General features: G+C 40.1%; 2 protein-coding genes across 2 annotated transcripts; one reads left to right on the forward strand and one right to left on the reverse strand.

Annotated features, from left to right (window-relative positions):
* Positions 1-11,757: 11,757 nt before the first annotated feature.
* BT62DRAFT_910654 (uncharacterized protein) lies at positions 11,758-11,976 on the reverse strand (the record flags this gene model as incomplete). The annotated part of the gene is made up of 1 exon (XM_043183805.1): positions 11,758-11,976. A coding segment is annotated over one exon (219 nt), but the record flags the coding sequence as incomplete, so codon positions are not given.
* Positions 11,977-14,302: 2,326 nt separating this feature from the next.
* BT62DRAFT_924047 (uncharacterized protein) lies at positions 14,303-16,691 on the forward strand (the record flags this gene model as incomplete). Its single annotated transcript, XM_043184571.1, has 13 exons — positions 14,303-14,460; positions 14,514-14,646; positions 14,699-14,741; positions 14,801-14,810; positions 14,875-14,886; positions 14,927-14,957; positions 14,988-15,073; positions 15,119-15,345; positions 15,399-15,564; positions 15,743-15,838; positions 16,161-16,199; positions 16,282-16,369; positions 16,518-16,691. The coding sequence occupies 13 exons, from the start codon at positions 14,303-14,305 to the stop codon at positions 16,689-16,691; spliced, it is 1,263 nt and encodes a 420-aa protein (XP_043033873.1).
* Between the last annotated feature and the right edge of the window lie 361 nt (positions 16,692-17,052).

Raw genomic sequence — 17,052 nt, forward strand, 5'->3', positions numbered from 1 at the left:
TGCTGACTAAGCCTATCTCATGACCTTTAGCTGCTATGTTAGATGCTCTAACTAAGCATGAATAGGGGTTCAAAGAAATAAAAAGGTGAAAATCATAACACCTATCACAAGCAAAGGAAACTGAATGTCTGCTATTAACATTACAACCACCAATTTAACTGATGACTTCTTCAAACTAATAGTTTCCATCATTGAAGTACTTCTTGGTTTACTCATGATCATTCAACTCTGCTATGGACATCAGTCAGTCACAGCTTGGATAGTCAGATACTATCATTCCTTCCAACAGATCCAACAAATTTTATAAAATGTCACTCCTGACCTCTCTCTCCATGATATCCCTCTCTCTGCCAGAACTTCCTTTCAGCCCATGTCTGGAACCATATCCAAGGCTGGGCCTAGTTGTGTGAATGAAGAGCATATTGAGGAAGAAGAGAAACTCCAACCAACAGACAGATCCTCTCAAATGACTAGCAGACTCAATGAGCATTGAAACACAGGGTTCAGAAACCCTTAGATCCCACCATGCATCCCTAATCACAAAGATGAGAATCTCCCCAACAGCTTCTTTGAGGAGTTGCCATCCTCTGACCCTTCCACTGCTCTCCATGAGCCTGGTATTGGAAACCATGCTCAGAACTCTATTAATGAAGTTGCAAGACTTACAGAAAGAGGCTCTAGATATGCTACCTCTCATGAAAGCCCTATTCCCTTGATCCCCAGCCCCCTCTCCTCAACTCTCAGTCACTTTGGAGAGTCTGGTGCCCACTACTCAGCCTAGATGGAGGTTGAGCAGTGGAAAAGAGAAGACTATGATCCTTCAGAAGAAGAGCAGGACTGACAACAGCAGGAGGCTGACAAAAAATATTATAACATGCAGTACAGACAATGAGCCAGAGAAATTCAGGCAACAGAGTGGAGAACAGCCTCACCTAAGCACTATAGATTATATGAAGAAGCAGAGGGAGATTTATACTATGAAGACAAAGAAGGTAGATTCCTCAGAATCACTGCTGAACAGGCCTAGCAGATCAGAGTTGCTGATCCACCTCCCTTTAGCTCCACCAACAATAACCACAGTGAACCCTGAGAGTGGAGCCCAGATAATGAGGATGACCCATAGTTCAGAGAACATTGGACTGATGCCTAAGTCCTTACTGCAGATGAGGCCCACTAGATCAATGACAACTATGAGCCTCCCTCTTCCACCTATGAGGAAAGCACCAACAGTGACAGCTCTCTCCTCTCAGATGCCAGTTCCATCCTTGATGGGTATGGAATCTGAGTTTCTCCTAGAACTAAGATTTCTGAACAAGCCCTCCAACAATTTCTACATGGATGTATTGCTGCTCTCTTTCTCAATGACCAGTTCTATGGCAACTTCTGCCAATATAGTGAGGGAGTGGAGAGAGAGAGAGAGAGTGGCAGAAAGACCAGAGAGCTAGAAGGGCTGGGCCTTCCTGACCTCATCAACAGCCTTTTACTCAAACCACCAATAAAGAAACTAGAATCCAAACTGACAGAGAGCTCTCCAATGATGGTCTGAGCTTCCAAGCTATCTATTTATGACCTGCCCACTGACTTTCTTGAGGAGAGCAAGGAGAAAGAGGCAGATAAAGATGAGAATGAGAAAGATATTCCAGTGAAAATTGTTCTCTGGCTACAGTACAGGAAATCAGATCAAGAGGCACTTGAAGAAGAAATTGACTGCAGCTGACAGCAGGAATTCACAAGGTTGTACTAGGAGGAAACAGTCTTATTATGGAAGGACATTAGTTGGCTGATGACTCTGCTAGGCAGGAGATATCCAAGTGTGGATGACAAAGAAAAAGGATATTTACTACAGTATATAGCTACTGATCATACAATTTATATTTATAACAGAATCCACCCCAAGAATCAATTAAAGGCCTTGCTGCCTTACCAGTATGAGATCTGACCCATACTGAATGCCTCACCAATATCACTAAGGCATGCTGAGTATGTGGCACTCTCTATCTGAACTATCAGCAGCCAACCTTCATGAAACACCATGGCTAGCCAAGAAGCTGCTACCCAAGCCAATCAATCCAAATCCTAAGGATCTCTATAATCTGTTGGATTCCAAAACTCTTAGAAAAATACAGAAAGCTGATTATTTGCTGATGCAGGGCAGACATCAGCCAATAAAACACCCAAAGAAGATGACCTTAAAGCCATATGCCTTGGGTTCACCATATGAAATGGGTGGATCACGTGAAAAGAAGCCCAACCAGAAGAGAGCCTCATAGCAGATAATAATTCTCTTCACTCTCTCTGTTAAGCCTAAATTCCATGTGACTAATAACATATAATAAACTAACAGAACCTCGCACTTTGGGTTAGACTGTTAGAGTTCACTGATGCATTGTTGGCATTGTGTGATCAAGACATTTGCAAGTCACTCAAGATAAGATGGTGGAGAATAAACTTTAGCTCAAAGCTAGAGTTACTACAGCAAGAGCTACACTACTTATATACTAATTCCTTATCATTCCAAATATAATCCTCCTACAAAAGAGTATTGTCTGTTGTCATGCTGTTACTGCTGTTACTGCTGCACAAGACAAAAGGGTATTGTCTGCTGTTGTCAGCTGCTGCTGCTGCTGCTGTTATCTGCTGTTACTGCTGTGCTGATAGCAAAAGGCAGTGCTCTGCTATTGTGCTGCTGTAGGACTTCACAGCAGTGCAGTAGAATTGGGATGGGCTGCTGACTAAGTCTTCTCATGATCCTAAGTGCCAGTCTAAGTGCCCTGACTAAGCAGAAATAGAGGTCAATCCTGAATAAATCAAGGAAAAAAAAAAGAAAATAGGAAAAATTGTAACACTCTCTCTGGACTGTCTGTCAAATGAAAGTGACCACCATTTGATAAATACCCCAATCTGATAGGGGCTTTACCCCAGAATACCATCATGCTCCAATGCAAACCTGATCTCCTTCACACTCTCTGACCTTTTAAAGGCATGTCAGACAACATTGACCAATTTCTAGTCAGCTGTAAACAATACTTCAAGGTATACACTGTCTACCTCAAATCAGACATGAATAAAGTTGCCTTCACCACCTTCTATTTTGAAAGCAAGGCCAAACACTGGTGGATCCTAATTGCCCCTACCCTATGCTCTATTACTTAACAACATTACTAATACTCATCCTGGGCTATCTTTAAACAGATGATATGGGATAAATTTGTCAACCTGGCTGTTCAGGAGATGCACAAGAATAACATGAAGGGGCTGTGCATGAGAGACAAGATCACCAGTGAGTACTTTGATGAGCTGGAGTGCCTAAAGACTCTAGCTGGAATTCAAGAAAGCATTAATGATGATAGATAAATGATAGAATATCTCAAAATAAGAGTACTATTATCTTACATCAGCATAATCTTGAATATCAGCACCAACATCCCAAAGAGATACAATGCATAGAAGACTAGGATCACAGAAATAAACAAAGAAAAGCTGCAGCAGAAGGCAGCTAGCACAAGAATCACAATCAACCAGAAGAAGATGGAATCAACAACAAATGATAAGAACACTGGCAGAAACCCCATGACCAAGTCCAATGCCACCACACCCTCCTATATAGCACAGAAGACAGGCATAAGAACAATGTACATGAGCAGTGGAAAACTGATGAACATAGACTGCCTCAAGAAGAAAGGAAAATGTTTCAGTTGTGGACAGAAGGGCCACATGTCATAAGACTGCCTGAAGAAGAAGCAAACTCAAGAAGACATACAAGCACAGATTGTCAAGTTGCAGAAGGAGGTGGACAGACTTGAGGACTTAGGGACAGATGCTAGAGTTGAAGAGGTAAAAGACAGGGCTGATGAGTGAGTGATTCCACTCAGTCAGCCAAAAGACTTAATGGTGTGTCACCAGTAGCTGCAGATTGGACTCATATGCCTTCTGTAGATACTACTATTTATGCACATTCAAATATACCCCAAATTCTTCAGACTACTTTCACACCTAAGGAATCACAAAAACCTAACACTCAAATGTCTACTGGCCAAACAGGGAGAAAGGCCCCCATTGGCTGGCTAAAACCATTCAAAACAGAATGGACTTGGCAAGCCATCAATGAAGCATGAACCAAAGAAGAAGCAAAAGCTGCTTTGTGAAACTGGATTCATTAAACCAGGGTCAGTAAAGCAGACAAAGAATTGGTAGGAGGAATATGAGAAGCAGGGCAAGAGAAGGCTCTGGAATAGTTAGACAAATTACAAGGACCCAAGAAGTTCATCAGATGACAGAAGACCTACAGCTGGGATCTCACAATCAAGGCACAGATTCACACTCTCATGAATCAGGCTACATTCACTGTCACTTCATTAATTGACAGCAGATGCACTAGAAGCTCCATCAATCAAGCTTTTATCAACAAGTATGAACTCCCAATGAAGACTATATAAGCCCCTATTTCCATCTATAATGCTGACAGAACAAGAAATCAAGCTGGATCAATCACTGAGTTTGTAGAACTCTGGCTAACAATCAGAGATCATTCAGAAAGGATCAACCTAGCTGTCACTGATCTGGGAATGAAGAAACTATTCCTTGGCCATAATTGATTGATATGCCACAATCCACTTATCAACTGAAAGACCAGATGAATCACCTTTATCTGGTGTCAGTGCAGACAGACCCCTTTTACCCTCTCAGATGCAGACTCAGAGGACCAATAGAATAAAGAGATAGAAGATGGTGAAACTATTCTTGCTATTGATGTCAACAAAGCCCTACATATATGAGTGGTCCATCATGCTAATGAACTGGCAGCCAAGGCAAACAAAAAAAGAGGAGAGAATGTTCAAAGAAATAGTTCCTGAGTGGGCACAGGACCACCATGACCTATTTTCCAAGGAAAGTTTCAATGAACTACCAGAATTGAAACTATGAGACCATGCTATCAAATTAATACCAAATGTAAATGCAAACCTTGACTGCAAGGTTTACTTCCTAGAGTATCAGGAGCAACAAGAGCTGGACAAATTCCTTGATAAGAATCTCACCAGCAGATAAATTCAACTATCCAAATCCCCAATGGCCTCTTCTTTCTTCTTCATCAAAAAGAAGGATGGTAAACTCCAGCCAGTACAGGATTACTGATGACTGAATGAGATGACCATCAAAAATCAATATCTCTTACCACTCATTTTGGAACTTATGGACAAACTCTGGGGTGCCCACTATTACACTAAACTTGATGTCCAATGGGAGTATAACAATGTTTGGATTCAGGAGGGGAATGAATGGAAGGCAGCATTCTGCACCAACTGAGGACTGTTCAAACTAACTGTCATGTTCTTCAGCCTGACAAACTCTCCAGCGACCTTCCAATAGATGATGAATGATATCTTTAAGGATCTAATCACCACTGAAAAGGTAACAATCTACTTAGATGACATACTAATCATGTCCAAGGATTGAGGAGAACATTGATGGTTGGTAAGGCAGATACTCAAACTAATAAAGAAACATAAGTTATTCCTCAAGGCTGAAAAGTGTGAGTTTGAGGTCTTAGAAACTAAGTATCTCAGGGTCATCATCAGTGAAGAAAGTATATGGATGAACCCAATCAAGATAGCCAGTGTGACAGAATGGCCAGAATTATCTAAGAAGAAGCTTTAATTGTTCCTCAGATTCACCAACTTCTACTGATGGTTTATCTATGACTACAGCAGGATCATCTGACCTGTGACATAACTCACTAGTAATGTCCCATGAGCATAGAGTCTCTCTCAGCAGACAGCCTTTAATGATCTGAAGAGAAGATTGGCTGAGGACATCATCTTAGCTATACTGTCTCAGAAAGAGAAGTTCAGAATAGAGGCTGACTTGAGTGAAGTGGCCATTGGTGCAGTTCCTTCTCAGGAGCAGGAGAGAAGGTGGAAACTGGTGGCATTCCTCTCCAAGGTGCTATCAGCCACAGAGAGGAATTATGAAATCTATGATAAAGAGCTGCTAGCCATCATGCTGGCATTGGCAGAATAGCAGTATTACTTGATTGAGATGACACATGCATTCAAGATTTGGACTGATCACTAGAACTTGCAGTATTTTCAACTTTCCCAAAAACTAAACCAATGACAAGCCCAGTGGGTGACAGAACTTGCCAAGTACAACTACACTCTACACCATAAAGCAGGGGTGGCAAACAAGAAGGCTGATCTCTTGAGCCAATATGCTGATCATGACCAGGAGGAGGAGGAAAACAAAGAGGTGGTACTATTGAAGCCAGAACATTTCTGCACTATGATAATACCAACCAAAGAGGAGATTTATACCAGAATATACAGCACAACACAGCAGCTGGGATTATGAGATCAAGGTATTGTGATATCACTAAACCATGAAAGAGGCATCATGAAGTGGGATGACCTGCTTTACTATAACAGATACATTTACATTCTTTGGCAATCAGCCCTTTGTAAGAAAATTATCACCCTATTCCATGATCATGCCATAGCTGGACACCCAGAGATCTCCAAGATGAAGGAGTTAGTATTAAAGGAGTACTGGTGGCTGAAGTTGGGACAGAATGTTGACAAATACATGAAGGGGTGTAAAACCTGCTAAAGGACCAAATCCTCAACATAAGCCTGACTGGCACCACTGCATCCAAATGAGGTTCTCATAACTCCTTAGACCCATATTTCTGTCAACATGATTACTAGTCTGTCTGATTGTAATAGCTATGATATGATCATCATCATAGTTGATTGCTTCTCAAAAGTCATCATTTCAGTGGCCTGTTCCATCAAGCTATCCTCAGAAGAATAGGCCAAGATCCTCAGAGATGAAGTCTACTCTAAATATGGAATGCCACAAGTAGTCATCTCAGATCATGGGCCACAATTCATATCCAAGTTTCTTGATGACTTGTATCAACTCCTCAGGATCTGAAGCAATGTCTCTACTGCATACCATCCACAGACAGATAGACAAATAGAGTATATCAACCAAAAGCTAGAGAAGTACCTGCATATGTTCATTAACTATAGACAGAATGACTGGACAGAATGGCTGGCACTTGCCAGCTTTCAACATAATAACCATGTCCACTCTGTCATAGGTAAAACCCCTCTCTTTGTCAATTATAGGCAACACCTCAAAATCACTGTCACCACCTATTCTCATACCACCACACCCACTTTCCTCAACTTCACTACTGAAATGGTGAAAATCCACATCAAAACACAAACTACACTTAAAAAGGCTGAACTGCAATGAAAACTCAATATGACAAACACTGATGTATGGCACATAACTATGCTGTTAACAACAAGATATGGCTTGACATGATCAATCTTCATCTTTTACACCCTAAATAGAAGCTCACTGATAAGTGGACTGGACTCTTCTCCATTCTATCAAAGATTGGCACTTTCACATATAAACTCTGACTTTCCACCTCATAGTGCATCCATAACACCTTCAACAAATCTCTCCTGACTCCTTACATTGCCTCTGTCTTTCCAAGCCAGGAATGACTGCTGCCATCTCTATCTGATCTCATCAACAATGAAGAGCATTACAAAATAGACTAAGTCTCCAATCATAAGACACAGTGAGTAAAAGCACAAGGCAGGGGAATGACAACAATCATAGATTATCTAGTCAGCTGAAAAGGGTATAGACCAGAATCAAACCAGTGGGTCAACAAGAAGTGAATGAATGCAGATGCAGCTATATATGAGTACAAACTATCTCTAAATTAAGCCATCAGGATGATAGTTTTAAAGAGGGAGTAATATTATGATTTTCCATCTTTTTTCTTTTTTACCCCTATTTATGCTTAGTCAGGGCATCTAGACCAGCACTTAGAACCATGAGACAGTCTTGGTCAGCACAAAGGCTATTGTCTCATGACACATAACAATATTCTGACAACAAGACAACTAGACTTTTATAGATAACCATGACACTCCAGAATAACAAGTATCATAGCACAGACATTCACAATTAGTAATGCTATATTTATCTAAGAGATAAACAGTATATAAATAGCATAGATAGCACCATGTATTCCTGGTCTCAAACTATCCTTAAATCTACCATTCTATCTCAAGTCAACTAGTATTGACTTTGAGGCATAATACTAGACTCCACATATAGTGAACTCAGGTGTGATTGTATGAACACAATACAACACTTGTTTATCATGTGGTTATAGTCATGAGCTATCTGGGCCTAACATATTTCTTAGTTCAGTAATGTGTTCAGTGTCAATAATAACTTTTTTCTATAGTTAATTTTTGTATGCATAATAATTCAATCTAGTTTCACACTTGCTAAAGCCAGAAAATATAGATGTCACATTATTTCAATGACTAAAATTGTTTTTAAGATGCATAATATATTTCTATGACTTTTCTTTTCTATCATCTCATCAAATAGATGCATGCATAGAGACTCTACCAGTTACTATATCTGCTCAAATCTCACCAGTCATCACACCATCCTGTGTCAACAGAATTCTAGTCTCATATCATACTCTATCAATACCACTTTCTCTCAGTGACCTCTGCCCTTAGTGATCTCAACAATGACTATGATGATATTTGCTGACTCCAGTGACATTTACATCTCTCACTATGCAAACACTTCCACATTAAAGTTGCAACTCCACAATAAACTATAGACATGGTTCTCTGAGTACTCAGATAAGCTGAGAGAAAGAAGTAGGTAGTGTAAGATCTGATTTGAAGAATGAGATTGATTGTAGAGCCTCTCTAAGCAAGTGTAAAGAGCTGGCTTACAAGTTTAATAGAGTCTAAAGTATATGCTGCTGATATTGTTGGACTATCTCCTTAAGCTGATGATAGTCATAGATGTGGCCAAAGACTACATTAAACTTGAAGAAATTCTGAAACTGGAATCTCTCCAGTGAGCATGACATCCTGATAGACCTCCAACCACTGTTAGAGATGAAGCCATCACTAGAGAGCAACTAAAATCTGTATGCTTGATGGCTGACAAGAATCATGTGCATAGTCCTACTAATGCTAAAAAGGATGCCAAAATTTAGCAAGAGAAGCCTACTACTGATATGCTGGGAAATAGCTAAGTGACTAAGAGAGATAAATAAGGAACAAGCTCTCAAACATCTACATTTACCTACTTAATGCACAATCACCAAAAAAAGTGAGTTTGGTGGTTTGAGTATAATAAAGGCACTCTACAGACTCAGATAAATCAAATATGATGATATAAAGACAGTTAATTCAAGGCTAGTTCATGTTCTAAAATGCAATACTTGAAAAGGGGGTAGGAATATAATATGGTATGTGAATTGAGGCTTGAACTGCAGAGCTACAGTGCTCAGCTTGACTTAGAAAACTCCAAAACCCAACAAATGCTGAAACCCAATATTAAGTCTCTGAAGCACTGAAACTTGGCTAGCTGCATCTGTGGCTAGCTAGTGGTCCTCAAAACCAGAGAACTGATACTCAGATGCTGAAACTCTTATTAAGCTAAAATCCAAATCATGCTAAAACTCAAAGTCCAGTAAAGACTTCAACTTTTTATTCAATACAGGTGACTTAGCAATAATAGCTATCCAAGTTGAGATTACACATAAAATCACTGGTACAGGAACTAACTACTGAGAACTAGAATGCCTAAATTACAGAGGTGAGTTGCCTGCTACATGATTTCCCTCCATCCTGCTTTTATACATAACTAACTGATACAAAATCTATAAATAATTTAGTCCAGTTATTCACTTCACTTGATTAGTTCTAAAATTAGGTCATTATCCCATCTTGACACATCTCATATATCCTTTTCAGGCACTCTAAGACTCCTTCAGTATCCCATTCCTATAGCCCATGATTATTTATTATATAATTTATCATCTTATAGTTCTGCTTATTACTTCTAGACTTGCTATTGATCACAATTAATCAATCATGGTGATCCAAGACAGCCAAGCTCCCCAGTTGTGGCACATTCCCTGAACTATGTGCCTCTTTAATTATTTATACTTGAGGAATTCTCACCACATGCATTTTACATCAGACTAGGTGTGTTAGCCATAGGCTAATAAGTTCTGCTTTGCTTTTACTTCTGGTTTGGATGCTAACTGGATGTACTTTACTGCTAATCATAGTAATAAACTCCTGAGCTAGACTATAGTATACCAGCCCTGATGGCATGTAGAATTGGCTCAAACATAATACTGTTTCTAAATCCAAATTGACTTGGTATTTTATCATGGTGGTGTTATCTCTCTAAGTCCAGTCTTGACTTCAAGGTTATTAACTCAGTGCAAAGTTGTTTTGGCTAAGTCCACATTGATCCTTAGCCTTCTTAGCATAGTATGGCTATCAGCTTAGAGCCTCAGTTATAGCTCTTGAATAGCTAGCCATACAGACTTCAGCTTATGTGAATATATTGTTTAAAATTTGAAAATTTTAGAGCTAGCCTGACACAATATGTATCACACTAAGAGAGATGAAGATCAGAATCACTTAAAATTTGTGGACTCAGCTCATTTGACTGCAGAAAGCAAAAACTCATTGGAATGAGATAACACCTGAGATAACTTTGAATGGGTAAAATCTGTTTATAGTGAGTATAACCCTTGAGTCTCAGCATAATGCTGTTGATCAATATAATATAGATCAAGATCTGAAATACCTCTATTTGAAGATGTCTCAGCTATAGGAAAAAGAATTTATCATTTAGCCAGACAAACATGATGAGAAAAATAAAATGAACTGAGAATTTAAAGAGAGAATAGATGCTAGAATTATGAGTATCCAGTTTGACTTAAATGAATGCAATAGAGAGAGGTAAGATGAGTTTTTGGAGGGGCTCACAAGTTATGAAAATCCTTGCTTCATTATGAATCTGCACTATACTTATATATGGGTATAACCATCAACTATATGGATTGCATGCAGATATGGATATCCCATATCTGCAACCATACAGAAGACATCTAAGAGCTATACAGGTCAGTATGGTAATAATTCTGTCTGTATTATAGATATATAATCATACCTTAGTCCTATACTTAAAGTATATATCTAACACTATAGTGCAAAATTTTCCTTATCCTTATTGTTAGCTAGAAGTTTCTTAACAGTGTTGTGAGTGAGTCAAAGCCTGTGCTTGACTAGCATCAGAATATAAATAGTATAAGGCTTTAACTATACTCATTGCAAAGAAATAGTATCTTTACTTTCAGAAAACACATGCTCTACTGCTACTATAGAGCCTGGAATTGAGCACAATGTTAGCATGTATGTCACATGAGCTAGTATACAATCATCCCTGAGATTAATAATAAATCATAGGCAAGACAATACAGTTGCAGAAAGTCATGACAGTGAATGCACCATCAATTCACCAGATTAGTGTTATAGAAATTCTCCTTTGAGAGAGAACAAGATCATTCAAGCTTATCAACAGTGACTGTAGAGTTGTCATCATCATTATATTGAAATGTGAAGTCATCTTTTGAGAAGATCCATCAAGGAATATAGATTCTGATGGTTTAACTGCTAGAGATGATAGAGTATCACAAAGATTAGATATAGTGAAAGGATAGTGGCAGTCAAAGTAGTCCTATAAAAGCTGTTTTGAACTTTTGAGATAAGTATTGAGATCAGCATCATTTTTATAGTCTCACTTTAACCCTTTGGTGTATGAGATCTATGAATTGAAAACTATGGAATGGTTAGTCTTCTCACATTATATAATAATTGATCACTTATGAGCAGCTCATATGTAGAATGGTGATTTATCATATTTGTAGTAACCACTGAGTTTGCAGTATGCATCTAACAGGCCCATCTTTAACTCAGGAGGCATAATTGGAGGAGGAGTGGCTATAATCCTCTTCACACCATCTTGGAGATCCCAAAAAACAGCATGAGTCATCAAGAGTATCAGCTTAGTTGTTGTCAATATCTCTGTTATGGCTGAATGAAATGCTTTTAACTATTTTGTGACCATAGAGATTGCCTCCTAGTCATCATTTGAAAGCTGAAGGGAGCATAGTTCTTGATTGATGATGATAAATTGGTCAACCACAGCATGATATTTGAGAGCATAGCCTGAATGGTAGCTTAGTATGATTTAATGTAGTATTAGAAGAGAATAGATACTCATAAAGCATTTAATGAGTAGAGAACCACTATATTCTTATATAAAGAATGAGCATATGTGCTTCAGTACTCACTGAACATATGGCAGCAGTGGCCACACCTACTATTTGCTGATACTATGCTTGTCAATGCTAAGGACTTGACCATATAGCTCAAACAATCTTTTGAAGCTAATTTGAGTTAGAACATAGTGTGCACTGGAGTTGAAAAATTTCTTACCTTCAACACAATATTTTTCAGGCTTGATGATTTCACTGAGGATTCAAAATTATCAGAAATCTCAGAGTCAGCTTCCTCATCTAGCAATACAGCCTTATCATCATGAGAAGGACTAAGTTGTTACATATAGAAATAGTATGATATGAACATGTTTACTTACTTATTTGATATTCTTTTCTTTTTTGGCATGTCATACCATTCTGCACATCTCAGCTTTCAACCATAATGCTGAGACTAACATTACAACATTCTATTCTAGCATCTATTCTCTTCTGAATCTTTTTTCTCATTCACCACATCTGTGCTTCTATCTCATTAACTCCAACAGATTATGGGCTCTGCTACTAGCATGTCCATGACAACTGAATACTATTTCATTGACTTTGGATTTTCTTGTTGTTATGATTCAGAAAAGCTCCCATGTGACATCTCCATTGCTGCAGGTGACAGATCTGCCTTGGAATTTGCTGAGATCCATGCCAATCATGATGCTAAAATCAATCCATTCCCTCTTAATGTGTACTGATTGAGCAATATAATACAGAATGATTTCAAAATAGTGGGTTCTCTCTCTATCTTCTTCATCACATCTTGATTGACTTGGAACACCAGTGTGATCATCCACCCTTACATTTTCTTCTGCCACTCATTAATGACATGACTTAAGATGACCCTTGTCTGCAGTGTACAATTAGTGAGGTTATAACTTGCTTTGCAAGACTTCATAATTCATTGATGAAATCACAGTTGCATGTGCCAGGTCCTTATGCTGCTGGCATTTGTCAGCACATTTGGCAAATGAAGTATTCTTTGACTTTTGTACCACCCCTCCCTATCACAGAGTTCCCTGAGTCTGTAGCTACCACTGAACCCACACTTTGCACATTCTACACCCTCATGCCATGAGTTGTTCAGGAGTGTCAGGATGCAGAGGCTGCTTCTACCTCATCTGACTCATTGGGTAGTTCCTAGAATAATCTAATTTCATCTAAATCCAAACCCATGACTCTATGACTCTGAGGCTCTAGGACATTCCTCATTACTCACCATATCTGAGAATGTCAATTCAGACCCTTGATCAAACCATTTCAATCTTCACATTGGGCATGCACTGGTCCATCACATTCCCCAAGTCAAAAGGGTAGGAATGAGGTGCTGTAATACATCCTGTGGCTGTATGTTCCTTTGGTATGTGATAAGCTCAATGAATTGTCTTCGACTGCATAAGTACATCTCTCCAATATATGAAGTCTTGGAACAGATGCTGAAATGTCCACATCTCTGACAGCAAACATTTCATTTTGATACTTCTTCAAGATATCATTCACAGCAAGAGCATCCAGGCTGTGAATGTTTGATTGGATGGTCACGGTACCATGTTCTTTTGAGCTCTTAAATTTATTAGAGGCTCTGACAATGCTTATGATAGTCGTACTAATGGATAAGAATCCAACACTCCATCAGATGGTATCTGTATCGATAACGTCAATCCATGTTCAGCCAATTCCATATTCACCGGTACTAACTTCCGTACGTCACAACATCTACACCATATACTTCTACCGGGGTTGTATTCCTTCCTGGTATATTATCTTGTTTGTTCTGGCCTCTTTTCATCTGATACTACCTGAACTTATTTGAATAACTTATACCATAACCGAGTCAAATTTTCTTTATTTCACTTCTTATACAGCATCACGACACGGACCGGATTAACCACGCTCGCCTTCTCAAGTATTCTGGTCAAATTTGGGTTACAGGCACTCGAATTTTCACAGTGTTAATGTGTCACATCGTAATCCATTTGTGGTCCTAATGACTCGAAATCCAGAACGATCTTTATTTTCCAACGGCCAAAGATATTTAAGCTCCCATCTCAGTCACTTCAATCAGCCAAACGGCATTCCTTCATTTGACCTTCTCGCACTTCACAAGACACCATGAGCAAACGATCAAAACTATCCCTTAATGCTGCAAAGAACATTCATCGTGGTAGCACCATCCTTGAACAAGGCGCTCTGGCAGAGATTGAAGCTAACCGTGATCGGAAGGCTTGGAACCCCACCTTTGCTGAGGGCATAGAGCATATCTACCAAAAGTACGCCGATTTCCTCCCCTCTCCTGAGTATCTAATATCATTTGGACCTCAAGGACATCAAAGAGGGGTTATAAACTCACACAGAAAGTGGTCGACAACCCCGTATCCTCATCGATCAATCCTATGGTCATTGTTCAAAGTATGAAATACCCTGGTGCAGCGTCTGCCGTTACCAAAAGAGCCAACGTAAATAATATCTTGTTCATTACGTGTTGCAACCTCATCAATTTGTTCACAGAAGCTGTCTTCGGAGTTGCAAGTGAATCCAATAGAAGGGGACTGTACGAACTTGATTTACCGTTGTAGGGAGCACTGAGCTAACGCATCTTTCAATTCACAGATGAAGATGAGTGAGTTTTGTTCCCAATTCCAAAGTTTTGCAAACCTGACATAGTGGGAATAACATCTCGCTAGTCGGTCTCTATTGTACGTCTATATTATATGAGCGTTTTGTATACTGACTCAGTCTCGATGCTAGGGACCAAAGCAGATCATGGGTAAGTTCATTCCCTGAAGTGATATCGCAGATACTGAAGTATATGGGTTGGCAGAGAAAGAAGGAAAAAAGGTTAGGGATCAACCAACCAGGCCTTGAACCATACCAACCTCCACGGTGAGTTTCACTACTGCTAATATTCGTCTTTATCTCTTTTCCAAGGGATCCCCAAAGCTCTTCTTTGCTGGTTCCAGTCCCTTACAATGTCAACTATCCGATGAACCAGAGCGGTGGCACAGCTGCCGGTGGCCATCAGCAATACCAGCAGGTACTGCACCGAGGCCAACGCGAACTTTCTACGTGTCCAACCCTGACTCTTCACGACACAGTCAGTCTGACACGAGCTCTTCTTCAAATTCACATCGTCACTCAGGGCACCACCAAGCCGGGTACTCTGGAGAGGAATGACATAACAATACGAATACCTATGTTCCGTTTGCAGTTCCTCCGGCGGTGCACCCTAACGTTGGTTTCAACGGTCAATCTGGACCTTCCAACTTAACGCCAACAGTGTCAGCAGCCACCATACTGCAACCCACTTTACCCACCTATGCTGTATACGACCCTAATGGGCCGCCGAATTATTGGATTCCCCGTGGGATAAACCCGTAAGTATATCATTGTCCGCACGATAAGAATGAGCCTGTCCTTCAGTATCCCAAAGTGATGTGGCCACGCTGACAGCACCCGCCGGAAGACATTGATAATCTTATTGAATGAACAATCCTTGAGCTAATGGGTGCGGCCATCTGTACTTTTTATGTTTTGGCTAAACGCGTAATCTAGTATACCGCATTTCTTCCCTGCAACGACACACATTTGTCAGATCCTGTCCATCGGCCGTCAATTCACTTCGGCCCATCCTATTCAAATGAAATTCGAGTACGTTCGATCTACCCTCAGCATCACCAAGGCGTGATGAGTCGACGCGTTAGTCAAAAAACGGCAATGAGGCTTTCCAAGTTCAATCAAGCAGTCGTCTTTCCTTCACTTACCACCATTCACTGCACAAACTACCCCGCCTTTCGTAATGATTTCCACTCTAGAGATAAACCTCGCCCTCCACCATACCTTCACTGATTTTTACTAGAAACAAAAGACAAGAGCCAAGGCATCGCCCAGGGGAGAGACAGTGAAAAGCCAAATCTCTGCAATGCATGGGTCTTTTTTACTTCTGGAAGTGCATCTCTCTGGTGTCCTCTAGCTCGTTACTCTATCATCCGGATAGGGCTGTAACCATATGGTCCGTTCATCCTTGTACTTGCTCTTCAGCCTCATGTCCGACACCCAAATAGGTCTTTCCATACGTACACATGTCTATCCAGTTTTGCTCCTCAATGCTCCAATAACATCGGGATCTCTCAACTGTTTGAACGTGAAAGAGCACCTACTTCTTGCTGGGCAGGACAGATAGTAAGTTTATGAATAGTAAAAGCATTTCGATCGTTGATGTTGTCTCTGGCACGGACGTGGCGCCATCATTGCTGACGAATGATCTGATATATTATTGTCTTTGCCCCTTATCGTCATGACGATTGTATATATTTATGGGTCTCTATAGGTCCAAACGTCCGCGGCAGCAAAAACTGAACAGACGCGACATCATTCGATCGCGCCGGCGAAGATACTGACTGAAAACTCACACGGAAGTGTTACATTTAATTCCGTTCAATTTGGTGCTGGCTGCTACTATTCCATAGATAATATCGAAAGACGCACGAATGGAATAGCCTAAGGTAACGACTAAATAGACTGAAATTTGTGTATCATAAGCGGCTCGCCTGTTGAAAACTGCTTGGGCATGAGAGTACCCATCCTATGCTGTTAAACCGGTCTACCTTGGATCCAAAGTACCATCTGCTTTTGGATTGACAACATTTGCTATGCGAACGCTTACCTGGGATGGTAAACAAAGTCAGAAGAAATGAGAGGAATGACATGCATGTTGTCTGCTGTGATTATGTGGCCAGCCATCTCACTCCAATGGAAAATGGTTGTCTGAGACAAAGACCACAGTCTGATCATTGGCAGTTATCGATGACTACCGGGCCAATGTGGGCAGGAACTTGAAGGGCAAACATGTGTTCTGGTCATCT

Source organism: Guyanagaster necrorhizus (assembly GCF_019112545.1).
Source record: "Guyanagaster necrorhizus MCA 3950 unplaced genomic scaffold BT62scaffold_50, whole genome shotgun sequence".
In the NCBI taxonomy this organism is placed as follows: domain Eukaryota; kingdom Fungi; phylum Basidiomycota; class Agaricomycetes; order Agaricales; family Physalacriaceae; genus Guyanagaster; species Guyanagaster necrorhizus.